Genomic DNA, 26,417 nt, shown 5'->3' with positions numbered 1-26,417 from the left:
AAGAGACGATCCAGTCAGGGGGCAGTATAGCACCAATGAAACATGCAACTTTCCTGTAGTTCTTTAATGCTTCCTCCCCCACACTATCATGATCCCATTTTACCTTACAAATTTGGCTAAACCAGAGTAAGTACATGGGTGTGGATAAGAGCTGGAAACAGGGAATCCAGGACAGCTAAACCCCTCAAGACCCCTTACTCTTAATAGCAATACCAGAAGGGTAAGCAGAAGGTTGGGGGAGACTGGAAAGCGATCACAATGATCTACATATAACCCCCTCCCTGGGGGACGGACAATAGAAAAGTGGGTGAAGGAGACATCAGTCAGTGTAAGACATGAAAGTTATCAAGGGTTTATGAGGGAGGGAGGGTGGGAGAGGAAGGGGGAAAATGAGGAGCTGATACCAAGGCTCAAATAGAAAGAAAATGTTTTGAGAATGACGATGGCAACAAATGTACAAATGTGCTTGACACAATGGATGGATGTATGGATTGTGATAAGAGCTGCATGAGCCTCCTCAAAAAATGATGAGAAAACCCCCCACAAAAAACCCCTGTTTATATTTTCCATGATTTTAAACTACCCAGTATCCCCTTATTTTGTTCAATTGACAGCTTCTTGGTCTATGTACAAGTTACGTGTTCTAGAATTTTCCTTTTTTATTATTTATATTATTATTTATGATTTGTTATGATCCACACAGTTGAATGCCTTGGCATTTTTCCTCGACACGTCTATTTGGATTCTTCTTTGGCAAATGTTTTCCCAGGTGTTACCAGCCAATTCTTCTTTTTGCTACTTTTGGCCTAGACCCCTGGTGGTACAGTGGTTAAAAATGGTTGGCTACTAACTGAAGAAAAAAAAAAAGCGTGATTCAAATCCACCAGCGACTGTGTCAGTGAATGACGTGGTGGTCAGCTTCTGTAAAACTCTACAGTCTTGGAAGCCATATGGGATCGCTGTACTCTTGTCCTGTAATGACATTGTAAGTCTGAGTGGCCTGGCCAGCAGTGCATTTGGTTTTAATTGAGCTGTGCCCACACTTTGTTTGGCAACTGTAACTCGCCTGGAAGCTGCAGAAATGCTGCTCTGCACAGTTCTGCCAAATTGGAAGAGACATTGTTCTCTGTAAGATAAAGATAAGCATTCAGAAGGGCCAATATGCTTCAAAATATGTTTTGAATCATTTTTTAAAGTTCACTGCAATAATAGCTCAATGTCATTCTTTGGATTTCTACTTATTACAGTATCATTCCTCTGTTTAGAAGAGATGCTCTTATAGCAATATAAAAAAAAGCAATCTTTTTTTTTTCCTTCAGCCTCAAGAAGGGGACTATAAATTGTTTCTCACCCTACTTCCCTTTCAGCACATACAAAAACCAGTGCTTGCTCTGACCCAATAAATCAAAGCCTCAAAAAGACCAAGGCAGCTAATCAGGGAGCACAGCTTCCACTAACTAGACAATGAAATCCCACATTTGCCTTTGGAATTAATAAGAGACAAAGTATCTCTTGGCACAAAGTTTCTAAATCAGGTCAGGGAAGAGAACAGAACATGGATTTATAAAGTTGGTCATTATATTCATCTAAGGCTATATAATCTGGTCAAGTTAGAAGTTTCAGCTGTATTTTATAGCCAGGGGTAAATGTCATCAATACATTTCTAATGGGACCAAAGATAAATGTATTACTTTTGAAAATTATGGTTTTCAAATCGCTTGTTTAAAGCGATTTTTTTAAGCAGAGAATGTGTAGGAAACTGCTTCTTAGAGGAAAAGCTATTTGAAATAAGCCTTGATGTTTGTAGAGTCCTTTAACATTCAGGTAGGTGCATGAACAGTTTGTAAGAATGGATTGGCTCAAGTCAATGATACAACTTCTCTAGTTTTCAGTATCAGTGAAGACTGATACATTGCGTGGGTTCTCTATATTAGATATGATGCTAAGCTTTGAGGGTAAGAAGATCACCAGAACACTGGACCTGCGCTCGAGGGCTTCTCATCCTTCAACAAATTAAATGGCTGCTTCATTTTGTTATACAAACAGAAGCACACGAATCATTATAAATTGATCCTGAAGTCCAGTTGGAAGCTCTGCGTGAAAGTTTTGCTGCACAGCAATTTTCTCAGGAAAATAAAATTGAACGACCTGAGATGCAGAGGAGACCATTTTTCCAGCATAGAATGTAGTTGCAAAAACCAGCGAAATCCAATAAGCTTTCACCAGAACCAGAACTACAAACAGTACTTCTACATAACTGCTTACAAAGTTGTTTTCTTAAGTTATGTGCTTATTCATTTCTGTAAAAGTAGGATAGGCAAATATAAAAATATATTTGGAGTCTCAGCTTGAACCTAAAGTGTGGTAATCTTTGATATGTCTAACCTGCATTTATTTACAGGAGGGACCAAGAGATTTCCAGGGAGAAACTTGTTTTAAAAGAGGAGCGAATCCCTCACATGGGCTGGGTACAATACTCAGGGTTCAGGGTTTGAAAAAAGAGAGTGTATACAACTTGAAATATATTCTCAAATTTAGTTCCTGTGCTTGGCCGAAGACTTAACAAAAATTGGAAAGTGTACATTTTATTAAAAGCCGCATGTATAGACACTTGGCTGGAGGGTATCATGCTTTGGGATCCATGTGATAAAGTGCAAGACAAAATGGGAAGGGTCAACCTTCTTCCTACCTTTTCAGCCTACACCGTTGGGCTTTGGCTAATTTACGTCTTCAAGACTACCACCCTCTTGCACTCCCTAAGCTCCAGCCAGGAGGGAGAGGGGACGCACGGGGGTCCAATGGGATCATCAGCACCAAGTGACGCTAAAGAGAAAGAGAAGAAGATGGGGGTGCCATGAAGATGCTGGTAGACGGTATGCATATGAACATAAATGAGCACCCCCTAACGATCTCAGCACAGCATGATGAAGTGCCTTTCAGGGATCTGCAGGAAATGCATTCACAGATAGGGATTAGAAATAGGAAAATACGTGTTTCTCCTGCTCGTCTGACCTTATTTTTCTAGTCTCGTGTGCTGAGTAACTTATGTTTTATTTTAAAAAATATACTGAATTACTGTTTAAGAGTGAGAACTCTCACTAATCTGATATCGAGCAACATATTCCATAACTTCTTTTCATCTGAGGTGTTTTGGGCAAGCACTCGTAGTTTATGTCACCTTGGCTCCACTGCATAATGCTGAACACATGTGAGGGGGAATGGAAGCAGGAAGATGAGTGTGTTTACCAGAAGACCCTGCCTCATTCGCCTGAGAGTCAGCCGCACGGAAAGAGAAAAAAAGAAAAGAGAAAAGATTCCTGATTTTGTACAGAACCAAACAAAAGGCAAATTGAACTTTGGTCCGGAGGGCATCTGTGTAGGATGCTGGCCAGAAACTTGTGCGCTGATTTTCTTTCCTAATTTAAATAATTTTACAAAGTCTTTTCTGCTCTCAAGAGAACACTCTTAAAAACAAACAGAGACCTAGTTCTTTGAAGTCTAGATGAAAATGTTTAAAATAGGTTATCCTGTGAGAGCAAAGTGGCCCGAGGATGTGAAAGTATGGATGCCGCATTGTACATTGAATGTCACTCAGAAATCACCAAAGGTAAACATTTAAAGTAATTATAAAGATATTTGGTCAGAACATTCTTTAAGAATGCTTTCGAACTGGAAAACTTCCTCTTTTGTAATAATAGGCTTTCCTTTCTTGTTCTCAATCTACTCTGTGTTCAGCTACAAGACGAGTTTTCCTAAGGCATCATTTTCTTTTGTTATCCTGCTTAAAATCGCAGAGAATAAGTTCCACAGGAGTGGGGGCCGGGGGTGGGTAAAGAAGGAGCTGGGCAGCTAGCCCAGACTCTGGTGCTGTCTAGTCATGGCCACCACCACGCCTTTCCCAGCAGAGCTGCAGTGCAGAGTGTTGGTTGGTGATGCATTGGCCTACAAGCCGGGGAAAAAAAACCCCAGCTACTCCTGAGGACAAAAGGTGGGTTTCTACTGCCATAAAGAGTTACAGTCTCGTAAATGCACAGGGCACTTCTACCCAGTTCTACAGGGCCGCTGTAAGTGGTCATTGCCTCGGCGGCAGTGAGGTTTTTGATTTCGTAGACTGACAGATTCGATTGCTCGGCCTTCATTCTGCAATGCCACTAGATAGAATCTTACTGCCAACCTTTCTGCAATACCTGGGGACCTGGTTGGGGGGGGTGAATATTCAGAGGCATGGCAGCAAATTCAGAGTAATAACTATAATTAAAATGTACTATACATTGTTTGCCAGGCCCTGCACAAGTATAAACGCATTTGATGATCAAAAAACTCATAATAGATACTATTTTTTAAACTTCATTTTCAATATGAGCTTAAACAACTTGCTAAAAACTGCACAAGTGATATTTCAACCCTAGGGTCTTCTCACTCGGGACCGAAATCCTAGAGTTCAAAATCCTCAAACCCCCTCTCCCACCCCCACCAACATACACAGCCCGCGATGTTTCCTGTTCATGAACTAGACCTCTCAGAAGTTAGAAGGAAGTTGATTCCTGCTCCCTGACAGCAGTCAAAGGCTTTTACAGTCTAGCAAGAGTTCTTCCTACCTCGTCACTCCACTCTTCCACTCAATGTCTTCAACCTCTCTACCCATTCTTATCTTTTCCAAATGTCATTCTCCTTACCTGAGGGTCTCCACCTTCCCGTCTTCCCAATCTTAAACCAATCACTCATGGTCCACATCAAACCTTCTATCATGCAACCAGGGACGTCTTCTCTTATTAATCCTATTGCAATGGTTCTCAACCTTCCTGATGCTCTGACCCTTTAATACAGTTCCTCATGTGGTGGTGACCACCCCAACCATAAAGTTATTTTTGTTGCTACTTCATCAGTGTGATTTTGCTACTGTTATGAATCGGGTGACCCCTGTGAAAGGGTTGCTCCACCCCCCAAAGGGGTCGTGACTCACAGGTTGAGAACCTCTGCTCTATTGGGAAGGACCTCAGTGGACTCTTAAAAGGAGGAAGGCCATTCCAGTTGGTGGGCATCATCATTCACTGCTTCCTGGCTTCTCTTCTCATGTGTTTTCTTGTCTCCATGCTTCACTTTAATCCCATCAAAAACTAAGAGTCCCTGGGTGGTGCACATTGTTATCTACCGGGCTAATAACCAAAGGATTGGAGCGTTGAGTCCATCCGGAGGTGACTTGGAAGAAAAGTCTAATGAACTACTTCCTAAAAAAAAGCTACTGAAAACCTTGTGGAGCAAGGGTCTACTCTGACCTCCTCGTGCATGGAGTTGCCTCAAATCAGAATCTACTGGATATCAACTTGCTTTTTTGCGTGCATGTTTTTTAATGGCAGCATATATTCTAGCAAATCATTATTGACCCTGTAGGAAAGCAATCATTAAATATTCTACAGATACAATTCTTTATTTAAGGGATAAACTTGGCTTGATAGAGTACAGCAGTAAAACAAAACACCCCACAAGTATTAAAACTCTTTCCTACGTTTGCCTTGGACAATTATCACAGGGTTGGAAAGATACCCAGGAAGTATGTTTTTTTAATCGAGGGTGGTTTTTCTCCCCTAGAGATTTCTAACACACATGTCCAAAGTACTGCTTTCCTTAAAATTAAAAAAAAGATTTTCACTTTATTCTCTCCTAATTTCAACTATGAAATACCTTCTCTCAGTGCTAAGATTGAAACCCTAGCCTCTTTTTCTTTCCTTCTTGACATCATTACTTCTCAGATTGTGTTGAAATCAGACAGAATTTCATTTCCTTTGTTATGTGCTATGCACCTTATTTCAAGAACATTTTCCTCGAGTTTGCACCAAGCACCTTAATCACATTAACAGTTATTTAGACAGCGCATAATATTAGAAGGTGGAAGAAAAGCTGTACCTGAATTTTTTCCCCGGAAGAATAAATGGATGGTATACTTTCTAATTCCAACATGCACTATTATGGGACACAATTGATGATGTCTAGGTTCCTGTGCAGGTAATATCACACAAAGAGAGGTTTCAAGCAAAGAAGCCACAAAGTCACAAGCTTCTGAGTCGCCATTCAGAAATGGGAACCGAGGGGCAACAAAAAATTGGTACTTCTGCCTCATTTTCCTAGAAATGGGGATTGGAGGGGCCTGGCAGGAAATGTCAGAGAGCTCTGTTCCTGTTTGAAAGTGCTGTTTTACTAAGAGGCGGAGAATAAATGGAGAAGATTCTAACATTCTTTTGGACAGCTTTGATTTTTGACAGTTCCTTTCCCAGGTTCCTAGTGCGGAAAGCTGCCATATGCTCCTCCGGCCTGGAGGGGCTCTGAGAGAGGAGAATTGGTGGACTGTTGGAGCCTTAGTTACTTTTGGCCAGGACACTGCCAGGCGCTGCTGCTGTTTGAAATCCAGTTACCCACTTAGGATACTGATGATTCAGGTCTTCCTGGTAGATGTATTGAAATTTGCAACCAATATACTAATAGCATGTATGTAAACAAATAATGGCTGTTAAAATAACATTTATATCTTTGCTCTTCAAACAAGTAATAAAATATGAAGGGATTTTAAAAATTCATGACATAGTTACCACTTTTTTCATCTAAAGAGCCCTGGAATAAATTTGGGGATATGAAATGCGTGTCTTAATTTGTCCATAACAGGATTGAGAACAAATTAAATATCACGTGGTTTAGTCTGTTCCTAAATAAAAAACAAGCCACATTTTAAAAAGAGATACTAGTATAAGTTGGCTGTTTTAGAAATGTCTTGAGCAAATGTTTCTTTGTCATTCTCAAAACTAGAGCATTTACCTCTTGACATGCAACTTCCTATCCCTCCCCCACACATACCACCAGATATAGTAATGAAGAGCCTGGTTCAGGGAAGGATGAAATCTTGCATGTCAAGTTGCAAACAAAAGGAAACATGTATCAAGCCACACTGAGTGGTCTTCAGTATCTTACATTACTTCGGAATGTGAAGAACTCTTAGATAAGTAATGAACAATTAGTGGGAGTCACCCAGTGGATGTGTAAGATACAAGTTAGTGTTTAACTAGACTAAGCTGTACCAGTCACCCCTACCTTTTTAAATTACAGTAAAATGTTGGGTCCCAATTAATATTTGTCATACAGTAAGCGTCAAAATCAAATCTACAAGGAACAACTTGGCTGGCTTTATTTATTCAAGAAAAGCATTTAAACCTATCAGTACTCTTTTTTGTGTTTGGTTTTTACTGTAGCGGCTACTATTCAACCTACTGCCATTAAGTCCCAGGGACGCTGTAGGACAGGACTAAATGTTGAGGGAAGCAGAATGCGTCATGCTACTCCTGTGGATTGCCTGGTGGGTTCAAATCATGTCCTGCAGTTAGCAACCCAATGCTTAACGACCGCATCACCAGGGTTCCTACATCGGCTAATGAAGGGGTTGGTTACCAAAGTAGTTACCAGTTGCTATTGAGTTGATTCCTTTTAGAAGTACATCAGCAAGCCTTTCTTCTGAGGAGCTAATGTCTCCGGCTGAACTTGACCTCCAAACTTTCTAGTTAGTAGCCAAGAGTTTCATCGTTTTCACTATCTAGCCCCTCTGATGTGACTGAGTGGGGTGGCCTATGTTATAAGTAGATGCTGTGGGAAAGCTTCTGTGCTTTTTGCTGGGTCTGCCTCATGCATCTGGTTCATCTATTTCCAGTTCTTCGACCTTAAGCCAATAGCCTATCTTAGTGCATGCTTGATGCTGGGAGCCATCATGGCCTGCCGTTTGACCTGGCAGGCTGGGATTCATTCTGCCTGCCCAGTGACATGCCTGACCTGCTAACTTTATATGGATGAATTTGGTGAACCTCAGATTCATTTACCTCTTTATCCACCAGCCTGCCCCACCCCACCTGCTTCACCACCGCTTCTTGTTGTCAGCTTCACCATCTCTTGATAGAAATCGCTTTTCCTGCATACAAACACGTACACATATCACTGGTTTTGTTTCTCTCAAGAACCCAGCCTCACTCACCATCGGTATCATAAATATTGGATGGCACTAGTATGGTCATGTCTCTTTCTTTTCCGGAGGACGAAAAACTAGCTGAGAAATCAATTCGTTTTTATTCGAAGGTCGAACTAGATTTCATCTAATTTATTCTAGTCTCAAACAAATGACCAATACAAACTGAACTCTAAAAAAATACTTGCAAGCAAGGGAGTTTATTATGAATATATTTATTTGTGAAAACAACATTATACTAAGGCAAGGTCATGTGTCTGAAAAACATTCCAATTTTGTAACAACCCACGTCATCAGCAATATGTAACTAGACAGGCAGTCACCACATTTTGTTTCTCAGGCCACATTTTTGGGTCAGTGAATTTGTTTTTAAATGATTTATTTGAATTACGTGTTGGTTTACAGAACAGATCATTAGTTTTACATTCAATAATTCATACACATTGTTTTAACTCATCCATTGTAATTCCCTCGATGTCCTATCACTTAGCCTACTACTTCTGTGCTCGATTCCAGCCCCCCTTCTTCCCTAGCCTGCTGACGTTTGTCCTTGGGTAAATGCTGTTCTTTTGATCTTAAATAGTTGACTATGCTAACATGGAGGTGAGTGCAGCTCTAAACATTGAGGACCGTCGTCTTGGGGCCCCCTATGTCTACCTGACCAGTAAGTCCTGTCTTGTATGATTCTGAGGCCTGTTCCACATTGTTCTTCTATTTTATTCAAGACCTTTCGAATGTGACCCTTTCCAGAGCAGTTGGTAGTGGTAAGCAGGCGTGCCAGTGGCTTTTGGCTGAGGTGAATTTGCCCACTGAGGCATTATCTAGAGGTGTTTTTGTAGCTGTTACAACTAAAGTAGAGGTGGTACAGGCATTTTGTGGATGAAGGCTGGTGACACTACCAGACATCTAATGTACAAGACAGCCTCCCTTTCCCTTCCCACCAACCCAATCAATAACTATCCAGTCCAAAATGTCAAGTGTGCTGAGGCTGAGGAACCCTGCTCTACGCTGACATCGAAATTAACGCATTAAAAAGCCCGCATGGTCTTTGTTAGCCTAGTATCTTAAGGGGAGCCAAATGAATTCTCTGTGGCTGTGAGTCTTGGACATGGCCTCAAGATCTTCACCATTTCAAACTGTGCTTAATAAAAGGGCTCTGCAGGACCAGGAGGAGTTTTAGTCCTGTAGCAGGCCACTCATTACAGAATGAGGAGTACTCCATCCTGCTCTGCTGGTAGGAAACGTGTTTTGGTTGAATCACAAGGAAGAAGAAATCATAAAAGGTCCACCCAGTCACCTTGACAAGTGGCACACCTTTGTTAGGAAATTAATCAGACTAGCAGCCACTGAGTCTTTTCCACCTTCTGGTAGGCCACGTGGGCAGGGAAACTGCACTTCCCAGGGCCCTCAAGGCTGTGCCTAACGCAGATTGCCAGGTTTTTATTCAGAGATGCCTCTGGGCGGATGCAAACCACCAGTCTTTCAGTATATAGTGGAGCATGAACTACTTGTACTACCCAGGGATTCTGTTGAGAATTTAGGAGACAGAAAGCTCAGGTCTTTTATTATTATTATTATTATTATTATTATTAAAGGAAGTGTATCAGATGGTCTGTAAGCTAGAAGTAACATCATCAACAGGTTTGGCAACTGGCAAGTATAAGAGGGAACCAAAAGACTGCCCTGAGTGAGGAGTGTGGCAAAGGATGATCACCAGAAAGACATACATCAAAGCTCAGGTACAGGGGCAGTGGGCCTAGTCCTGGCCCCAGCTTGGATCCTTGTTGAGTGATTACAGGCAAGTCTCATGTCTTCTCCGTAAGACTGGGACCCGGCATGAACTTGTAAGATTCCCTGTAATTCAATAATCTCATTCAGTCGTCTTCTTATGATCTGCCTCTGCACACATGGATTCAGACACTTTTGTAACAGGATGCCAATGATGTACATTTATTAATTTGCAATTGTTTTTAGCAAAGGAATACATACAGGCTGGAATAAATAGGAAATCCTTACATTTGATCATTGTGTATAACAAATCTGGGCTCAAACATGAATGTTTCCTCTGAAGAGGTTTGGATGTTTAAAATTCCAAATTTTTAAAAAAATCATTTTATTAGGTGCTCCAAATTGTTTCTTTTTATACACTTATTTTGAACAAGCTGAGAAACCCTTATAATATGTATTTCCTAGGATTTACAGCAGCGAACATTTCAGTTCTGACAGTGAAGCTCCTCAGTGCCTTCCACACAGGACAGATGGGTCTCCACTAGCTAATATCCTCCCAGGTGGTGCTGACACAGCACATATTTTGAATATTCCTCTCTGTGGGAAATAGAAATGTAACTTCTATACTTATCTCAGCCTGCTGACAGCCTGCTACTAAACCTTTCTTCACAAGCCTTTTTTTTTTTCCCCCCAAAGACCTAAAGTTAAATCTCTTAGACAAAATATGCAAACAAGGAAGGTAAAAACTGCAGTAAAATTCTGTAGCTCTGGTTCATGTCTTGGTAACAGCTACCCACTGGGCCGGCTGCTAGCCTTTTGTGCATTCTGTGCTGGTGCTGGAGAGCTGTCTGCCGGGGAGGGAATGTCTGGGCTCCAACAGTTACATCTTCAAAAAGGCCACCTGCAAAAGGAAGCAAAACCCACCAACGTTACTTACACCACACACGGACATGATTGGCTGCACATCAAATTAGAACCCATGATAGCTGGTCAATAAGAACACAGACTGGTCCAAAAAGAAAACCGACTCCTTTAGTCAGACCAAACGTTAGCATTTTATAGCAGGAGCCGATTGGTCTTTCCTCCTTGTTTTAAGTGAACCACCTAGTAATTAAAATGATTCATACATTTTAAATAAAAGGAAAAAATATTTAATGGGCAATAAAGTTATATCACTATAAAGTAATCCATCATTTCCCCCTCTCATTGGCTCAAACTGCTGTTTTGGATCTTGCATAAGCACAGTTCAGAGTCTCAAAGGTAATTCCAGTCCCTCCTCAATACCAGTAATTACACCAGCCTATTCTCAGGTTATAGCAATATTTTCAGACAGCACTTTTAATCATGGTCAATTATATTTATTGTACTTGTTAGCAGGTATTTGTCTTAAAACCTAATGTTTTGAAAAGTTTCAATTCATATATCCCTATGTACAAAATATTACAGACTATTCAATGAGGCCCAGATCAAATGCATAACATTTCCCAATAGTTTTGATAACAGAAAATTTTAAACAAAATAAAGTCAATCGTAAAAATTTGAAGCTCCTTAATCCATAGTAAAATATACTGGAGATATATTGCTAATTTTAGGAAGAGAATATAGAGTAGACATAAAGATGGAAAATGAGAGAAGATGGGGACGTGTTACTGGGTCCTTTTGTGGGGAGATAACATTCACTCACTAAGAGACAAAAAGAAAAAGAAGCCCACTAAGACCATTAAGAAAGTTGGTTCTCGGATCCAAAAATGAAGTCAAAAAGGCATGCTTTGAAAGACGCTGTATGAGGAAAAGAAAAAGGAGAGGTATGCTGACGAGAGCATTGACTTTATTTTGAGTAATTCAGAAATGTGCTATTCTTCATACAGTGTGGGCAAGAAAGGCACCTGCTGAGCTTCCACATCTAGTTCTGTAATCAGCACAATACCAACATCGAAGGGGCAGGCAATGAAAATGATTGTTCCCCCCAATAAAAGTAACACCGACAATTGATGGAAACTCCAAACCTTACTGTGAAAATTACATGAGATAAATGAATATGAAAATGCATGTGTTTCTGCCTCTTAACTGATAACAAACTGTAAGAGCCCATGAATGTTTCAGATAATAAAGGACCGTTCAAAAGAGACTAGGAGGGCATGGTAGGAAATGATTATACAATTGCAGGGGAAGGAAGGCTTGTGGGTTCTTGTCATTCACTGTGAAGAGCCTCCTGGGTAGGTGCGATCCTGTTTCCACATGAATAGTCTACAGGGACAAGAAACTCACCTTCTTTCAAAGAATGCAAACCATTACTTCAGAGACAGAAAAATGATGGATGAAAATTCTGAAAATTGCTATGTTCTGGCATATTCTAACCACGAACTACTCACAACAGCAATAATAAAAGTAGTAAGAATGTTAGCTCTAGAACTGTACAAACCAGTGACATGCTACAAGCCCCGGGTGGTGATTTTGCCCTGCAGGGATGTTAGACACTGTGGAGACCTGTTTGGTGGTCACAACGGGGAGGCGGGTGCTACTGGAGTCTAGTGGGTCCAGGTCAGGGATGGTAGAAACCATTCTACAATGCGCACAGGACAGCTCTCATGCCCAACAAAGAATTGCCTCACCCAAACTGTGTACATTGCTGAGGTTGAGAAATACTAATAATATAGACATAGGTTTTAGAACCAGTCCCCTTTAATATGTGGCCTTTGAAGGGTATTAGACCCCTTAAACTTTTCTTTGCTGATCTGAAAAATGAGAAGTATCACAAGACCCAACTGGAACCTGTATAATACTTTACAGTATGTAAAGTCTCTTTGAATGTTCAGCCTCAGCACAGTGCTGTTTGTGATTTAGGCCAAATACGCACTTGTATCTATGTTTTATAGCCCAAAAGCAGAAACTCAGAAAAAAGCATGGACTTACTCAGGTCACAGAGTTATGGAGTAACAAAAGTGGGATTCCATCATCCTCATCAGGTCCATGCCGACTCATAGCCTTCACCCTGTGTGCCAGTAGAAACTAACCCTTTAAGGAAACTGAAAGCCTTTCTCTTGAGGCGAGTTTCGAACTGCTGACCTTTCGGTTAGCACCCAACTCATAATCAATTCTGTCACTAATTCCTAAGCTGTGCTCTTCCTATTATAAGTTGACATTCAAATGTGATGAAAGTGCAGAAGCTTTGTTCTGATTTGCTGTGGAGTTGATTCCAACTCAGGGGACCCATGTGCAGAGCAGAATGCTCCACCGGGTTTCCTAGGTTTCCACCTTTTGAAAGGGAATCTCCACGCCCAACTTGAGGTGCCTGTGGGTGGGTTCCAAACCACCAACTTCTCTTGGTTAGGAGTCCAGTGCTTAACCATATGCGCCACTCTAGGGAGCTATTGCCTCCAACATTAGCAGCTATCTGTTCTTTGGCATGCCTGTGAATATAACCTAAAGATGGGCAACTATATTAAAGGCCTTTTAATCTGATTAAATTTAGTAATATAAAATGGAGATCTCTCTATTAGAAAGAGAGAGGAAGGAAGAAAAGAAGGAAAAGTTCAAAATTTGTCCTAGTCTGCATCTCTAACTGGTAGAGTTCCGCCTGCCAAGTACACCATGCATTCTTCAGGACTTCCTAACAGGAAACTGCCGTCATCCTTGGGAGCACACACTATCCAATGCACTTTAGCTTCTTTTTATTTAAAGCACGGTGGGTTAGCATATTGTAGATGCTGGGTTAGTGTTCCCTAGCATTTATCCATGACAGGAAAAACTGCTTTCCTAAACTGCCATTGATTGTAAGAGAAGAAACTTTCATTTTGTTCCGGTACACTAACAAGAAACTGTTAGTTTTAGATTCCAAAGGAGAAGTTTGCCAAGCTTTTCGGGCAACGCAGGTACAGTTGCAGCTCCAGGCCCTGTGGTTATATCTCTGGAATGTAGGATCACAAAGGCTGAGAGAACTACTGAAAAGGAGAGAGGGTTTCCATCGGGTTTGCGATAAGGTTTGACTCTATGATTGTGCACCGGAAATGTGGGCAGTTAGGGACTGAAGAAGAGAATAATTGAAGACGTTTACAAATAATATGCCTGTTTTGAGTCATTTGAGTCTGAAAGCAATTTTGTTCAGCCACAATAAACAGGGCATATGTTTTATAATACTTTAATATATATAGGGACTTCCAAAAGTTCATGGGAAAATTCATTATCTTTTAATTCCATTTTCCCATAAGCTTTGGGAAGTTTCTCCATACACATGCAATATGCTAAACACATATAACAGATTTATATTATTCACATTATTCAACATAGACTTGGAATTCAATCAATAAAAAGACAAACTTCAAGGCAGGCTGCACAAGATAAAATTAGCATTTTTGGTTGTTTTTTTTTTTAACAAAAAGCAACTTGAAGTGTTTTGGGTTGTGCTGAACAAGACAGATAAAACTAAAATACTGAAAAACGTGAGTTTCATATTTATTGGGGGCCTTTAAAAATTCTTTAGAAATAGGTATTATAGTTATACAGAGATAAATCCCTTTTAACAGCTACTGTAGACTTAAAACAATAAACGATGCCTTAAATACTTCCAGGCTATTGCTACTGCTGCCGGTGCACGGGGCGATCAGGCTGATGTTAGACTCCCAGTGACTGCCTGCAGAACCGCCTGCAAGGTTTTCGTGGCTGCAGTCTTTATGGAAACAGATCATGACGGCTGTCTCCCATGGAGCCCCTGTGTGTTTGAAACACCAGCTTTCGAGGTGGCAGTCAAGAGCTGAGCCACAGTGCTACCAGGGTTTCTTCACATTTGGCTTCTATCCTCAAGGTCAGAAGTTCAAAACAAGTTGCTCTTCCGAGTGAGAGAGACAGGGATTTCTACTCTCATAAACAGTTCCAGTCTCGGAAACTCCCAGGGGCAGTTCTACCCTGCCCTATAGGGTCACTATGAGTCGGCATCAATGGGATGGCAATGAGTTTGATTTCGGTTTTTGGTTCTTCAAAGTTATATTCTGAAATAGCTTGTCTTCATGGATGGAAGACGAGAGCATTATTCTTGCTTTAAAATCCACTTCCTAACAGCCAAGTTTCATTAAAAAATATTCAATATAAATAAAAATATTAGAATGGATAATAATGCCAAATGACTATCCCATTTATCAAATATATTTGATGTCCTAAAACAGCTTTGGAGTTAACCTTTTGTTGTTGTTGTTTTTCTTTTTGCTACCTCACTATTCCAGCATTGATCAGCACCAGAGTGATAATACTAGCAACTCAACATTTTTTCCCTCGGGGCTGGCTGGCTTCACTCAGTCACTAGGCCCTCCTGCATGCCGATGATCACAGACCACACTGACACGAAGGGGCTTTCTCATGGTACTGGCCTGAGAGTGAGAAGACAGGGAGCAATGAGAGGATTCTAATCCAGCAGGATGAGTGCAAGCTGATGTTTAGCACCTACGGAGGCAAGAAAGAGTTATGAAAGGAACAGGCACTCCTCGTATGGTGTTCTGATGGAGAGCATGATTGCTCTAATTCTGCCTTTGTGATGACAAGAAACGGAGTTTGCACACACTTGTTCCCACTAGGAGATGATGGCTTGCTAAACATATGACTAGCAAGTAGAGGATGAACAAAAGTGCATAGGTGTGCGAAGCAGGGCGGAGGAGAATCTGCCCTTTTGAATAACTGGACAAGCTAGACTACATGAATATCAGTGCCACCTGCAAACTATAAACAGAGTTTCTGCATAAATTCTACACGTTTCTTATGCAAAGGATCTTGAAAAAGTAGGGAGAGAGGAAATATGAATATCTGTAAATTCACTTAAACTTTGATCTCGTATTTTCCTTAAACCATGATACAATGTGATATTTTACCTGCAAATTAAAAGTGTATCATTTCTTACCTATCAGAGAAACAGTTATGTTAAGCACAGCTATGTTTTCTAGTGGACACCTACGTCAAAAGCCAGTAGCTACACTTACATTATATGAAGTACCATAAAAGAGATGTGTGTGCAGAAGAAAGCGCCAGAGAGCTTTCCTAAAGTCTAGACGGGGACGAAAATATAGACAAATGCCACAGTCACCAGTCTTGATCCTGTTCCTCCACAAAGCAATTAGTGCTAAAGAGAAAGTGCTCCTTTCAGAAGAAGCAGATTATGGGTCATATTTTCATTGGCTGGTGCTGTCAATGCTGTACAGACTAAGCACTTCTTATTCAATTACTGACACCTCAGTAGTACACTCAGTAGCAAATTTAGTAGCTTTCTTAAGGATGGCAAGCCCATGGGACAAATGTTTGCATGGCAACATTCTTTAGGAGATACACACACACACACACACACACACACACACACACACACACCTTCCAGCACAAAACCTCTTTGTAAGGAACTAATCCTATGATACCAATACAGAAGGTAAGTGTGAAAATGTAAGATATGAAACAGTGCTGCACCGATAAATACACTTCCCCTCATACATCAAAAAAGTCCCTTTAATTTCGCATTGCTAGGGAGTATCTGTGGGGAGGAAGGAGCTCGATGGGAGCCAAGGCAACTCCACTGCAGCTCCTAGGGTTTTGAGACCAACACCACCCCGATGATAAAATGTTGACCGAATGAGCTTCTTCACAAACAGAGTTACAAGAGCTAAGGAACGAAGGACGAAGACAGTGCTCGCTGTCTATACTCTGAAGTCACTGAAATGCAATAAATGGTTTGTGACATTAGCAGAAAATCTATTTTAATAAAATAACATTTCAAGAAAGCCACGTTCATTCATATCTATATTTCTTAAGACTAGGAAACATGGGTATTGAATAAGACAAAGGTACAATTAGAAATTCTAAAAGGGACAGGAATCCACATGTAGGAGAAAAAATTAGTTGTCGATGATAGCACATGACTAGTTTCTGCCATGTAAACAAATTTATTTCAGTGATACTTCCATTTTAAAACTTCTATTTAACTGTAAATATCATTCTTCTAAGAGACATAACCCAAGATGAAACTTACTTCATCCAGATAAAATACCTTCTGACCCAATGTCAAGAATGGAAGGAACAGGCGGTGAGTTGAGGCTGGTGGATCCGCAAGGTCACAGTGGGAAAGGCAGGAAGACATTTAACACGCATGTGCACATGTCAACTACGAAGAGGGCACAATAGCTTTTAGGAAAAAAAAAGAAGAAGAAGACCCCAGAAAGTCACAGCCATCTGTGGAAACAGGCCTGAACAATTTAATCTCCTCTCCGAAATGCTTTATTTCAGTAGTTGGGATGCAACAAGATCTTGACTGTAATTACGCAAAGGCAGACAAAGCAAGACTTGCATTGCCGACTTTTCTGCCATCACTGTATATGATTTCCACGGAGGGAGACAAAGGGGATGGACTATCAAGGTGAGGGCACGAAAATGCTCCTGCAGCAGTCCAGAACCTTCGCTGTGCTATGGATCCACCACCCGAAACTCAACCCCACAGCCTTGGAGTCAGCACCGACTCCTATCAATCCACAAATGATAAAAGTGTTCAGAACTTACTTCGCAAACACACACAAATGAGTACATCTGTATATTTGGGGAAATCTGAGTGAGATCTGGGGAATGGAGCAATGTTATCTCCTACTTGTGATATTGCAGTTCTACAAAATGCTGACCTGGGAGAATGGAGCAGAGTGTACACAAACATCACTATAGTATTTCTTAGGCATGATCATCTACATTTGTCTCAATACAAATTTCAAATTCAAGAACAGTGGGAAAAGGGTCTTATCTAGTTTACTTCAATCCAACTGCCTCTAGATGCAGCTTTGAGAAGCATTATTTAAAGCCTTGTTCGCACTGATGTTCTGGTCAATAGATCGCTGGAATCACAGGTTCTCAGCAGACGGATCTGAGTAAGGAGATACGTTTATTTTGGTGTGTGTTCTGAAGTAAAGGGCTGCAGTGAGATATATTTATATTTAACACGCAGTAGGCTGACAGATGGACATTAAATGCTTAGGTTACACACAATAGCATCATAAATCGTTAATTGTTTATTAAGTTCTTAGTCTAAATAGCCCACTAAGTACACTTCTTTGCTTCTTTATTGCCATGGAATAAATAATAAGGAAAGATTTTGACATTTTTTAAAAACCTAAAATGTGTCAGGAAATCTTCCAGTTGCATACTAGGCACTCAAAAAATATTTTTTCAGACTGAATACATTAGATTAAAACTTTTATGTTACTCTTAAAAGTAATATTATCTTAAAAAAGGGTTTTGGGAAACAGGAAAAAAAAGAACCATATGCCATAATACTCTAACATAATTGTCACTTGGGCATATTTCCATATAATTTTAAGATCTAGTCTTAATATATTATCAAATATGCAAATTTTATGTTATAAATATTTTTATGTTCTGCTCCAGCTTTATTCCTATTTTAATTGCTAAAAAGTAATCCATCCTAACTTAATCTCTTTAAATTTAGATTGCCACCAGATCTGTTAATATCATAATACTGAAATACTAATTCTGCTCACATATTTTTCATATTTTACAATGCTATGTTAAGATAGTACCAGAAAAGGAATCATTAGATTGAAAGTTATGGGTATTTTAATTTAATACTCAACTTTTTCCAGTGAACTATACCATTGATAATGCCACTGGCATTTGACCTTAAGAAAAAAACAAAACAAACTACTGCTAATTTCATAAAAGAAATAGTGATACTTTGATGGTTTTGTCTGGAGTTAATAAGAATGAGTTCAAAGATTTCCTAGATTTTATTGTTTGTTTAATAATTGTTTTTCTTTTTGGTCCATTGTGAGTTCATGCCCATATCTTTTACTGGTTAACAGGATTTCTGTTTAGTTTTTAATAGTGTGCATAAGATCTTTAATAAGTGTTAATATGCATTGATGCAATGAATAAATTGTCAGACATAGTCTCGTTTCCCTAAATTCTTGTAAAACACATTTGAATTAAATAACTAACTTAATTGTCCTCACATTTTAAATGAGAAACAAAATTCTAAGGATTTACATAAAGATTACCCCCCACCATAACCTCGTGCCAGGCTCAGTTTGTCATAAGGGTTTTGTCTTGAGTGTAGTGTTCACTCCCGCACACAAACACATGTACATCTAATTATGTCAGAGGACAAATGCTGTTAACTTTAGTTGAAGAAGGAATTCATACTATTTTAATTGTAAGTCATATTTAGCAGCAGTTGGGATTCTTTTGGATTAGAAATAATCTCTCTGAAAGTTCTCACTGCAACTGTTAACTACTACTGGCTTTCCTAAAGGGAATCAGAGGGAGAGGGAGGATATAGAATGGCAAATTCAGGTCTATCTTGGAATAGGAAAAGGTGCGCTGGTGGTCCAGTGGTTCAGGGTGGTGGTTGGAGCCCCGGGAGCTCCGTGGAAGAAAGATGTGCTGTCTGCTCCCGCAGGTTATGGTCCAGGAGACCTTCTGGGGTAGCTCTTTGTCTGATTGGGTGGTTGTAGGTTGGAATCAACTCGACGGTAATTGGTAGGAGTGTGAAAAAGAAATTATTATTTCATTTGGGGAGAAAGCTTCTGGTAGATGATAAAAGCTCACAGTGTAAGTGAGAAATGGGCCTGAGTCTCAGAAAGGAATTTTTGTAAGTAAGTTACAAAACCAGGATGAGTTATACTGGTGTAATTTAATCAGTTCAGAAAAAAAGGGGAAAAAAATTTGACCTGGAATACTCAAACAACAGAAAGGGATCAAGTTGAGACTAGATAGTTAATTTCCTTAGCCATTTAGGATTTAGACATCATTTTGAAAATATAATATTTAAAGTCATGGAAATCTTCAAAAAGAAAAATATGCTAATATATCCACTTAAAGCATAAACACCATGTATTACTTAAGTCTGTCATTGGAAATTGTTGAAAATAAGATTATACAAATGCGATGAACCTATTTATCAGAAAGACCGCATTGGCGATGGTTTATGAGGCCTGAAAACTACGAACTGAAAGCAAGGTCAGCTCATACACAGCACCCACCAGAGGACAGTGACGCGGCAGTTTACCACATGCCCAGCTCCTACACTTTCTGAATGCCTCTCCTTGCGTCCATTCTACCTCATGGGACGGCCTGCGTGTGTCAGAGCAGAACTGTGCACCAGAGGACTTTCAATGACTGAGTGTTTGCCAGTTAATTGTCATTTTCACGGCATGTCTTGATGGACTCAACGTGTAAGCTTTTGGTTAGCAGCTAAGTACATTAACTGCCTGTACCACTCACGGCTCAGGCTGCAAAGAGAGGAAAGACAGCCTCTTAGACACAAAATGGCTCTGGGTGAAGTACGGTTCTTTAAGAACAGAGCATATAGCAACCAAGAGTTGTTAATGCTCAAAGTGGTAAAATCTATGAGAACTATCTAAGCTCCTTGAGAAGCAAGAATTTGGGTGGACACCAGTTGATATGAAATTAACATGAAACGGAAAATTGGCGATAGGGTGCATTAAACAGAGGGATTAGTGTGAGCAGGTAGCATTCTGAACAGTTAGAGGCTGTGGTAAAGCAGAGAGGAGGCTCTGGACTAGGGGGGGTACAACTGCTTGAGTCCCCGCCCTGCTGAAAGACCTTTGGGAGTGGAGTCTCTGCTTCCTCTTGTTCAGTTCACTGGTGGTTATAGAGATTAGTGATAAAGGAATAAATTTCCCAGCAAGCCCTGACATTGAACAGGTTCTCAATAAATTGAAGAACTTATTATTCCTGTGCCTAAAATCGTATTTGTTATAAAGCTTGCTAAAATATATATCTCTTTATCTGCTCTTCAGAATGAATCTAATTGTTCCTCTAATTGTTTATTTTCAAAGTAAGGGTCACAAATAACGGACTGTGCACATAAAACACCCAAGGTTTAAATAAGGCTTTTCTTGTGTGACTCTATAGTAGTAGCAGTATTTACCCGAGACAGGTACTGAAAGTGCAAATATGGCCACTGAAGAAAAAGCTGCTAACTTATAGTGTATAGGGGGGATCTGAGGTATATAAGAGGCAGTACTCTTTGGGTTCGAACCAGCAGATCCATGATTAACATAATCTACTTCCCAGAAATTCAGCTCCAAGATAACTTTTAATACATGAAACTATGCTACTGAATTTACAATAATGAAGCACTCCCCAAATAAATCCAACTTGCTTCTTAACATTGACTTAGAAAGAAGAGTCTGGACAATTACTCACCAAGCCATGCTGTGAAACAGTGGGAATGGATGGACATAAATACAGCCTATAACCACTTGATTATTCAATGTAAATTGGAATTTTCTGGCTATTGGGGCTCGAGTACTTGGAAACGACTAAAGCTCAACTGCCTTTGGTTGGGAATTACTAGCCTCGGCAGTGCTGCCCGACAATCATTGGGCTGCTAAATTGCAAGCTTGGTAGTTCAAAACCACCAATCATCCCCAAGGAGAAAAATGGAGCTATTTGCTCCCATACAGATTCACAGCCTTGGAAATTCTATATAAAGTCATAAGTAACTGTCAGAAAATGTTGGCCTCTAGTTCACTAAGTCAGTCTGTCTGGCTGAGGAAGAAGGATATACATATTTTCTAGTGCAACATGACAATTCATGCAAACTTTCTGCCTTAGCTTCTTCGTCCGTAAAATGGGGTTTGCTTCTTTCTTGGGTTGTTCAAGGGTTGACTCAGATACTGCAATTTCAGTGACTGCTGCTCTTTGCCTTTTAGGCCCAAAGCCTTCCTCCACGTACCTGCAGGGTGTTTGAAATTCATGTCTACAGAGTTGCAAACGTAACATTCAATATCAAGTGTCTTTGGTAGCAAAATGTAAAATAACTTCTTAAAGATTAGAAGTATTCTAAGAGGAGAAATCGAACTATATTAGCTGAAGAGAGCATAAAATCATAATTTGTTCAAGTTATAAAGCCATGAGGAGAAAGGTTTTGATTAGAAATGGAGAAATTCTGGTAAAATTACCCATTGTTAGGTATCTTTAACCTAAACTGCTAAAAGGCTGTGAACATAAGCAAGTATTCCACTGAGCCTGCTGGGCACCCAGACGATTCCTTTATGTATATTAAAAGGGAAAACCTACAAATAAGTCTGAGAAAAACTAACCTAGATTTTCCATGAAATTAGGGGTAAAAACAAAACATTCCTTTGAAAAACAAAAAACAAACCAAAAAATGTTTTCTTAGTTTTCCAAATTTTCTTTGAGGTCTTCAACTTCCTAAAATGTGAGAAATGAAAGGAAAGAGAGGATGGGTACAGATGGAATCTCTGGAATAATGATTGATAGATGCTTAACATTGGTATGATGCTAATAAATGAACTCAGAGGGGAAAATATAATTGAAGGCAGATTAGATCAATTGTATATTAATCTTTTCATTCTTTTTTTTTACAGGAGAAAAGAATGTATTGCGTCGCCAGCCCTAGCTCTTTCTCCTGCACAGCCTTGGTTCCCCGGAGCCGCCCAGTCCGGCGAGCAGCAATAAGACCCACTTTGCGACCAGCAGGGGCATCTCTGCGGATGGTTGAAGGTTTGCCAATGTTCTGATGGAGACCACCTTCGAAGGGACGCTCCACAGGGTTCATGACCACACCACGCAGTGAGGCCACCAGTTCCTCTTGGCCTTCTACTTGTGATGGGCACTGCCAGCCTTCAGGGTGGCCACCACCGGCCACCACACCAACCACAGCTCTGTTGGTCGAGGTGATGACCTTCGTGGAGCCCGAGGCAGCTGCACTCGGTGTTCTTGGTCTCGGGGCGGTGGGAGATGGCAGTGGCGTCGTTCCCAGGGGCCCGAGCTGGCTTGCTCGGTCTCCAGGCTTCTCCTCCAGACCGCACACGATGGTGCCCCAAGGCATGGTGCCCTCCGGGAGGTCATCGCAGACGCTGAGCTGGACACAAACGGGCAGTGGGTGTGGCTTCGGCTGCGATGCACAGTTCCGTCCGTTTCTTATTCCGGTGTGGGTCTCTGAAGACGGCCTCGGCGAGCATGGCCGGGACATGGATAATGTCCTTTGTGCCCTTGAAGTGGCCGTGCCGCCCCGCGCCCTTCCGATGCTTCAGGTGCGCACGGAGCACAGAACCAGCGCCGGTCCTCTGTCCCCGACGCCACGGGATGCTTTCAAGCGCAGCCAAAAGAGCAATCTTTTCATTCGGACACACTTATAAACAAACCCAACAAGATTCTGTTCCTCGCTGAAGGATAGTCCTCCCTGGGAATCACCTCTTTCAGTTCAATTTCTGCCTTGCTTCTTCAGGAAATCCTCTACACCAACAATCTACCTGGTAAGCATTTTGTTTATTTTTAACTTATGAATAATTCAAATAGTAATGTGTTTTGAACGAAAATAGATTCTAAGATATTTATTAACTAGTGACAGCAATAACTAGTTCATGGTCACTTAAAAAAAAATCATTTCATTAGGGGCTCGTACAACTCTTATCACAATCCATACATACATCAGTATGTAAAGCACATTTGAACATTCGTTGCCCTCATCATTCTCAAAACATTTGCTCTCCACTTAAGCCCCTGGCATCAGCTCCTCTTTTTTCCCCCTACCTCCCCACTACCCCTCCCACATGAACCCTTGATAATTTATGTTATTATTTTGTCATATCTTGCACTGTCCGACATCTCCCTTCACCCACTTTTCTGTTTTCCGTCCCCCAGGGAGGAGGTTATATGTAGATCCTTGTAATCAGTTCTCCCTTTCCAACCCACCCTCCCGGTACCGCCATTCACACCACTGGTCCTGATGGGATCATCTGCCCTAGATTCCCTGTGTTTCTAGTTTCTATCTGTACCAGTGTATATCCTCTGGTCTAGCCAGATTTGTAAGGTAGAATTGAGATCATGATAGTGTGTGTGTGTGTGTGTGTGTGTGTGTGTAGACAGCATTTAGGAGCTAAAGGAAAGTTGTATGTTTCATCATTGCTACATCACACCCTGACTGGCTCGTCTCCTCCCCGAGACCCTTCTGTAAGGGGATATCCAGTGGCCTACAAATGGGCTTTGGGTCTCCACGTTGCACTCCCCCCTCATTTACAATGATATGATTTTTTGGTTCTGATGATGCCTGATACCTTTGACACCTTGTTATTGCACAGGCTGGTGTGCCTCTTCCATGTGGGCTTTGTTGTTTCTGAGCTAGATGGCCACTTGTTTACCTTCAAGCCTTTAAGACCCCAGACGCTATATCTTTTGATAGCCGGGCACCATCAGCTTTCTTCCCCACATGTGCTTATGCACCCATTTGTCTTCAGCGATCGTATCAGGGAGGTGTATCAGGAAGGTGAGCACACAATGATATGATTTTTTGTTCTTTGATGCCTGATAACTGATCCCTTCGGCACCCCATGATCACGCATGCTGGTGTGCTTCTTCCATGTGGGCTTTGTTGCTTCCGAGCTAGATGGCTGCTTGTTTAACCTTCAAGCCTTTACGACCCCAGATGCCATATCTTTTGATCACCATGCACCATCAGCTTTCTTCACCACATTTGCTTATTCACCCACTTTGTCTTCAGCGATTGTTTCAGAAAGGTGAGCATCATAGAATGCCAGTTTAATAGAACAAAGTATTCTTGCATTGAGGGAGTACTTGAGTGGAGCGCCAATGTCCATCTGCTACCTTAATACTAAACCTATAAATATATACACATAGATCTATTTCCCCATCATCATATATAAATATATTTACATATGTACATGCCTGTATTTAGACCTCTATATCATGGTCACTTTTGTTTCACCCAAACACTGAGCAACTATTTTGAAGCAAATCTCAGAACTATCATTTCATATTTAGTTCAGTGTATAAGACTGTCTTAAAAATAAAACCACAATGATCATATGTAAAATATTAGTAATTCCTTAATATAATTAAAAAATAATCAAATTCCATCAACTAGCCCATACGTTTTTTAAACAAGTAGTATTTGCTCAAATAAGAATCCAAATACTATAATGAGTTGATTTGTCTTATGTGTCCTTTAAAACATGGGTTCCTCTTTCTTCCTCTCAAGGTTGCATTATGTTTTGAAGAAATTGAGTAATTTGTTTTGTGATGTTTTCCACAAACTAGCATGTGTTCATTGACTGCTTTTGTTTGTTCATATATGTGCTCTGTGTCATTATGAACATATATTTAAATGTTTTAATTTGCTGCATTGTGTTTTATTGATGCTCAAATTGTGTTCATCTGTGTTACTGAGAACCTCTTCAAGGAGTATTAAGTCCTGTGGATAAGACCTTGGTAGTTTACAATAGCTTTCTGGTAGGAAAGAACTCTGCCTCACAGTATATATTTCTGACCCTAGATATCCAACCAGCCAGTTCCCTAGCTATTATATTTGGAACACGATACCTTATGTCAACATATACACACACAAGCCATTCCCCTACTTGGGGACCAGCATGTTCCCTTTTCAAAGTGCAGTGAGAAAATAGCCTGCTTTAAGAATTCATGGCTCCTATTCAGAAACCAGGTCCCAAAGAACTCAGCAATACCTCTTTTTCTCTGGCTACAAACTGATCTCATGGCACCCAGTAGCAAGGCAAGGAAGAGGGGCTTGAAACAGCACACTAGCAAAGGAAGGCATTTTGTTAGCCAAAGGGTAAATGCAAGGAAAACTCATGAATCTCTTCGGTTACCACTAGAATGAAGCAACATGGAATAGCTAATTATCAGAAGATAGGAATGGGCAGAGGAACCTTTCCAGAGAGGGAAAGTAAAGAACAACAAATATAAAACAACAACAACCAAAATACTAGGTAAACACATTGCTCCATGGATAAACAAACAAACAAGCAAACTAAAGTGGAAGCAGGAAGAAGAAATAAATGCTTCCAGAAGAGGCCTCAGCAAGAACTTCTCTTGGGCAGATGGAGTTATAAAGGTGACGCACGGTGTGGGGAGGGGTTCCTGCTGCTAATATGCTTCTCGAAACTGTGGATGAGCGAATGCTGGGACTTTGTGTGGAGATTGTGGGCATTGGAGAAAATAAAAGTCGTTTTGTACTCTAGTCTAGCTAATTAGGAAAAAGGTTTCTAACCTCATTAAAGGTTAGCTTTCTCCATATCTCACCTTATGAAATCAAAGAGGCAAGGAAACAATTAGCCTCAAAGATTAATGAACCACGTGACCTCCCGTCTCCAAGATCCTAAGACCAGAAGAATTAGGTGGCCCTGACTCCGCTAAGTGCTGGATAGAGTGGAAGAAAAAGGTGAAACTAAGCTCAAACTCGTTAAAAATACTAGGCTTATTGGTCTGATAGAGACTGGTGGATCCCCCAAGAATCCGGCCCGGAGACAGCCTTCAAGCCTAGAAGGGAACTCCCCACACAGCTCAACGTCTGGCCACATGGTAGTCAGACCTGTCACACCAGGGAAAAGTGTACTCTTTAGATCAATCAGCCATGCATGATCCAAGGAGCACAAGAGCTCAGGAGACAGGAAAGGGCAGGGGAAAAATACAAAGGTGCACACAGGGAGGAAGTGGCAAGGTTGCTGTAGCACCACGGGGAGTCCATTCGGTGTCACAAAACAAAAAGTGAGTGAATTGTTGAATGGAAAACTGATTTGCTCTGTAAGCTTCACCAACATTACAATCTAAACAAATAAATCTCCACTGTTTGGAAACAGAATTTCACGTTAGAAGGATGTGTGTGTGTGTGCATGTGTATCCTCATATGTATATA

General features: G+C 40.7%; 1 protein-coding gene and 1 pseudogene across 1 annotated transcript in view; both read right to left on the bottom strand.

The window, feature by feature from the left end:
• Positions 1-9,573: 9,573 nt before the first annotated feature.
• The window catches only part of UBE3D (ubiquitin protein ligase E3D), a 185,498-nt gene continuing 168,654 nt past the window's right edge, over positions 9,574-26,417 (bottom strand). The window contains exon 10 of the mRNA XM_013003643.2: positions 9,574-10,628. Within this exon, the coding sequence (XP_012859097.2) occupies positions 10,608-10,628 (21 nt within the window). The 3' untranslated portion in view covers positions 9,574-10,607. The remainder of the gene's footprint in view (positions 10,629-26,417) is intronic.
• Positions 22,092-26,417, bottom strand: part of LOC101659772 — a 10,779-nt pseudogene continuing 6,453 nt past the window's right edge.

This window comes from Echinops telfairi, unplaced genomic scaffold (assembly GCF_000313985.2).
Source record: "Echinops telfairi isolate 266 unplaced genomic scaffold, ASM31398v2 ScPeMD7_3533;HRSCAF=4204_0, whole genome shotgun sequence".
Taxonomy (NCBI): domain Eukaryota; kingdom Metazoa; phylum Chordata; class Mammalia; order Afrosoricida; family Tenrecidae; genus Echinops; species Echinops telfairi.
Note: the sequence above shows the minus strand (reverse complement) of the source record. Positions and strands in the feature narration are given on the sequence as shown.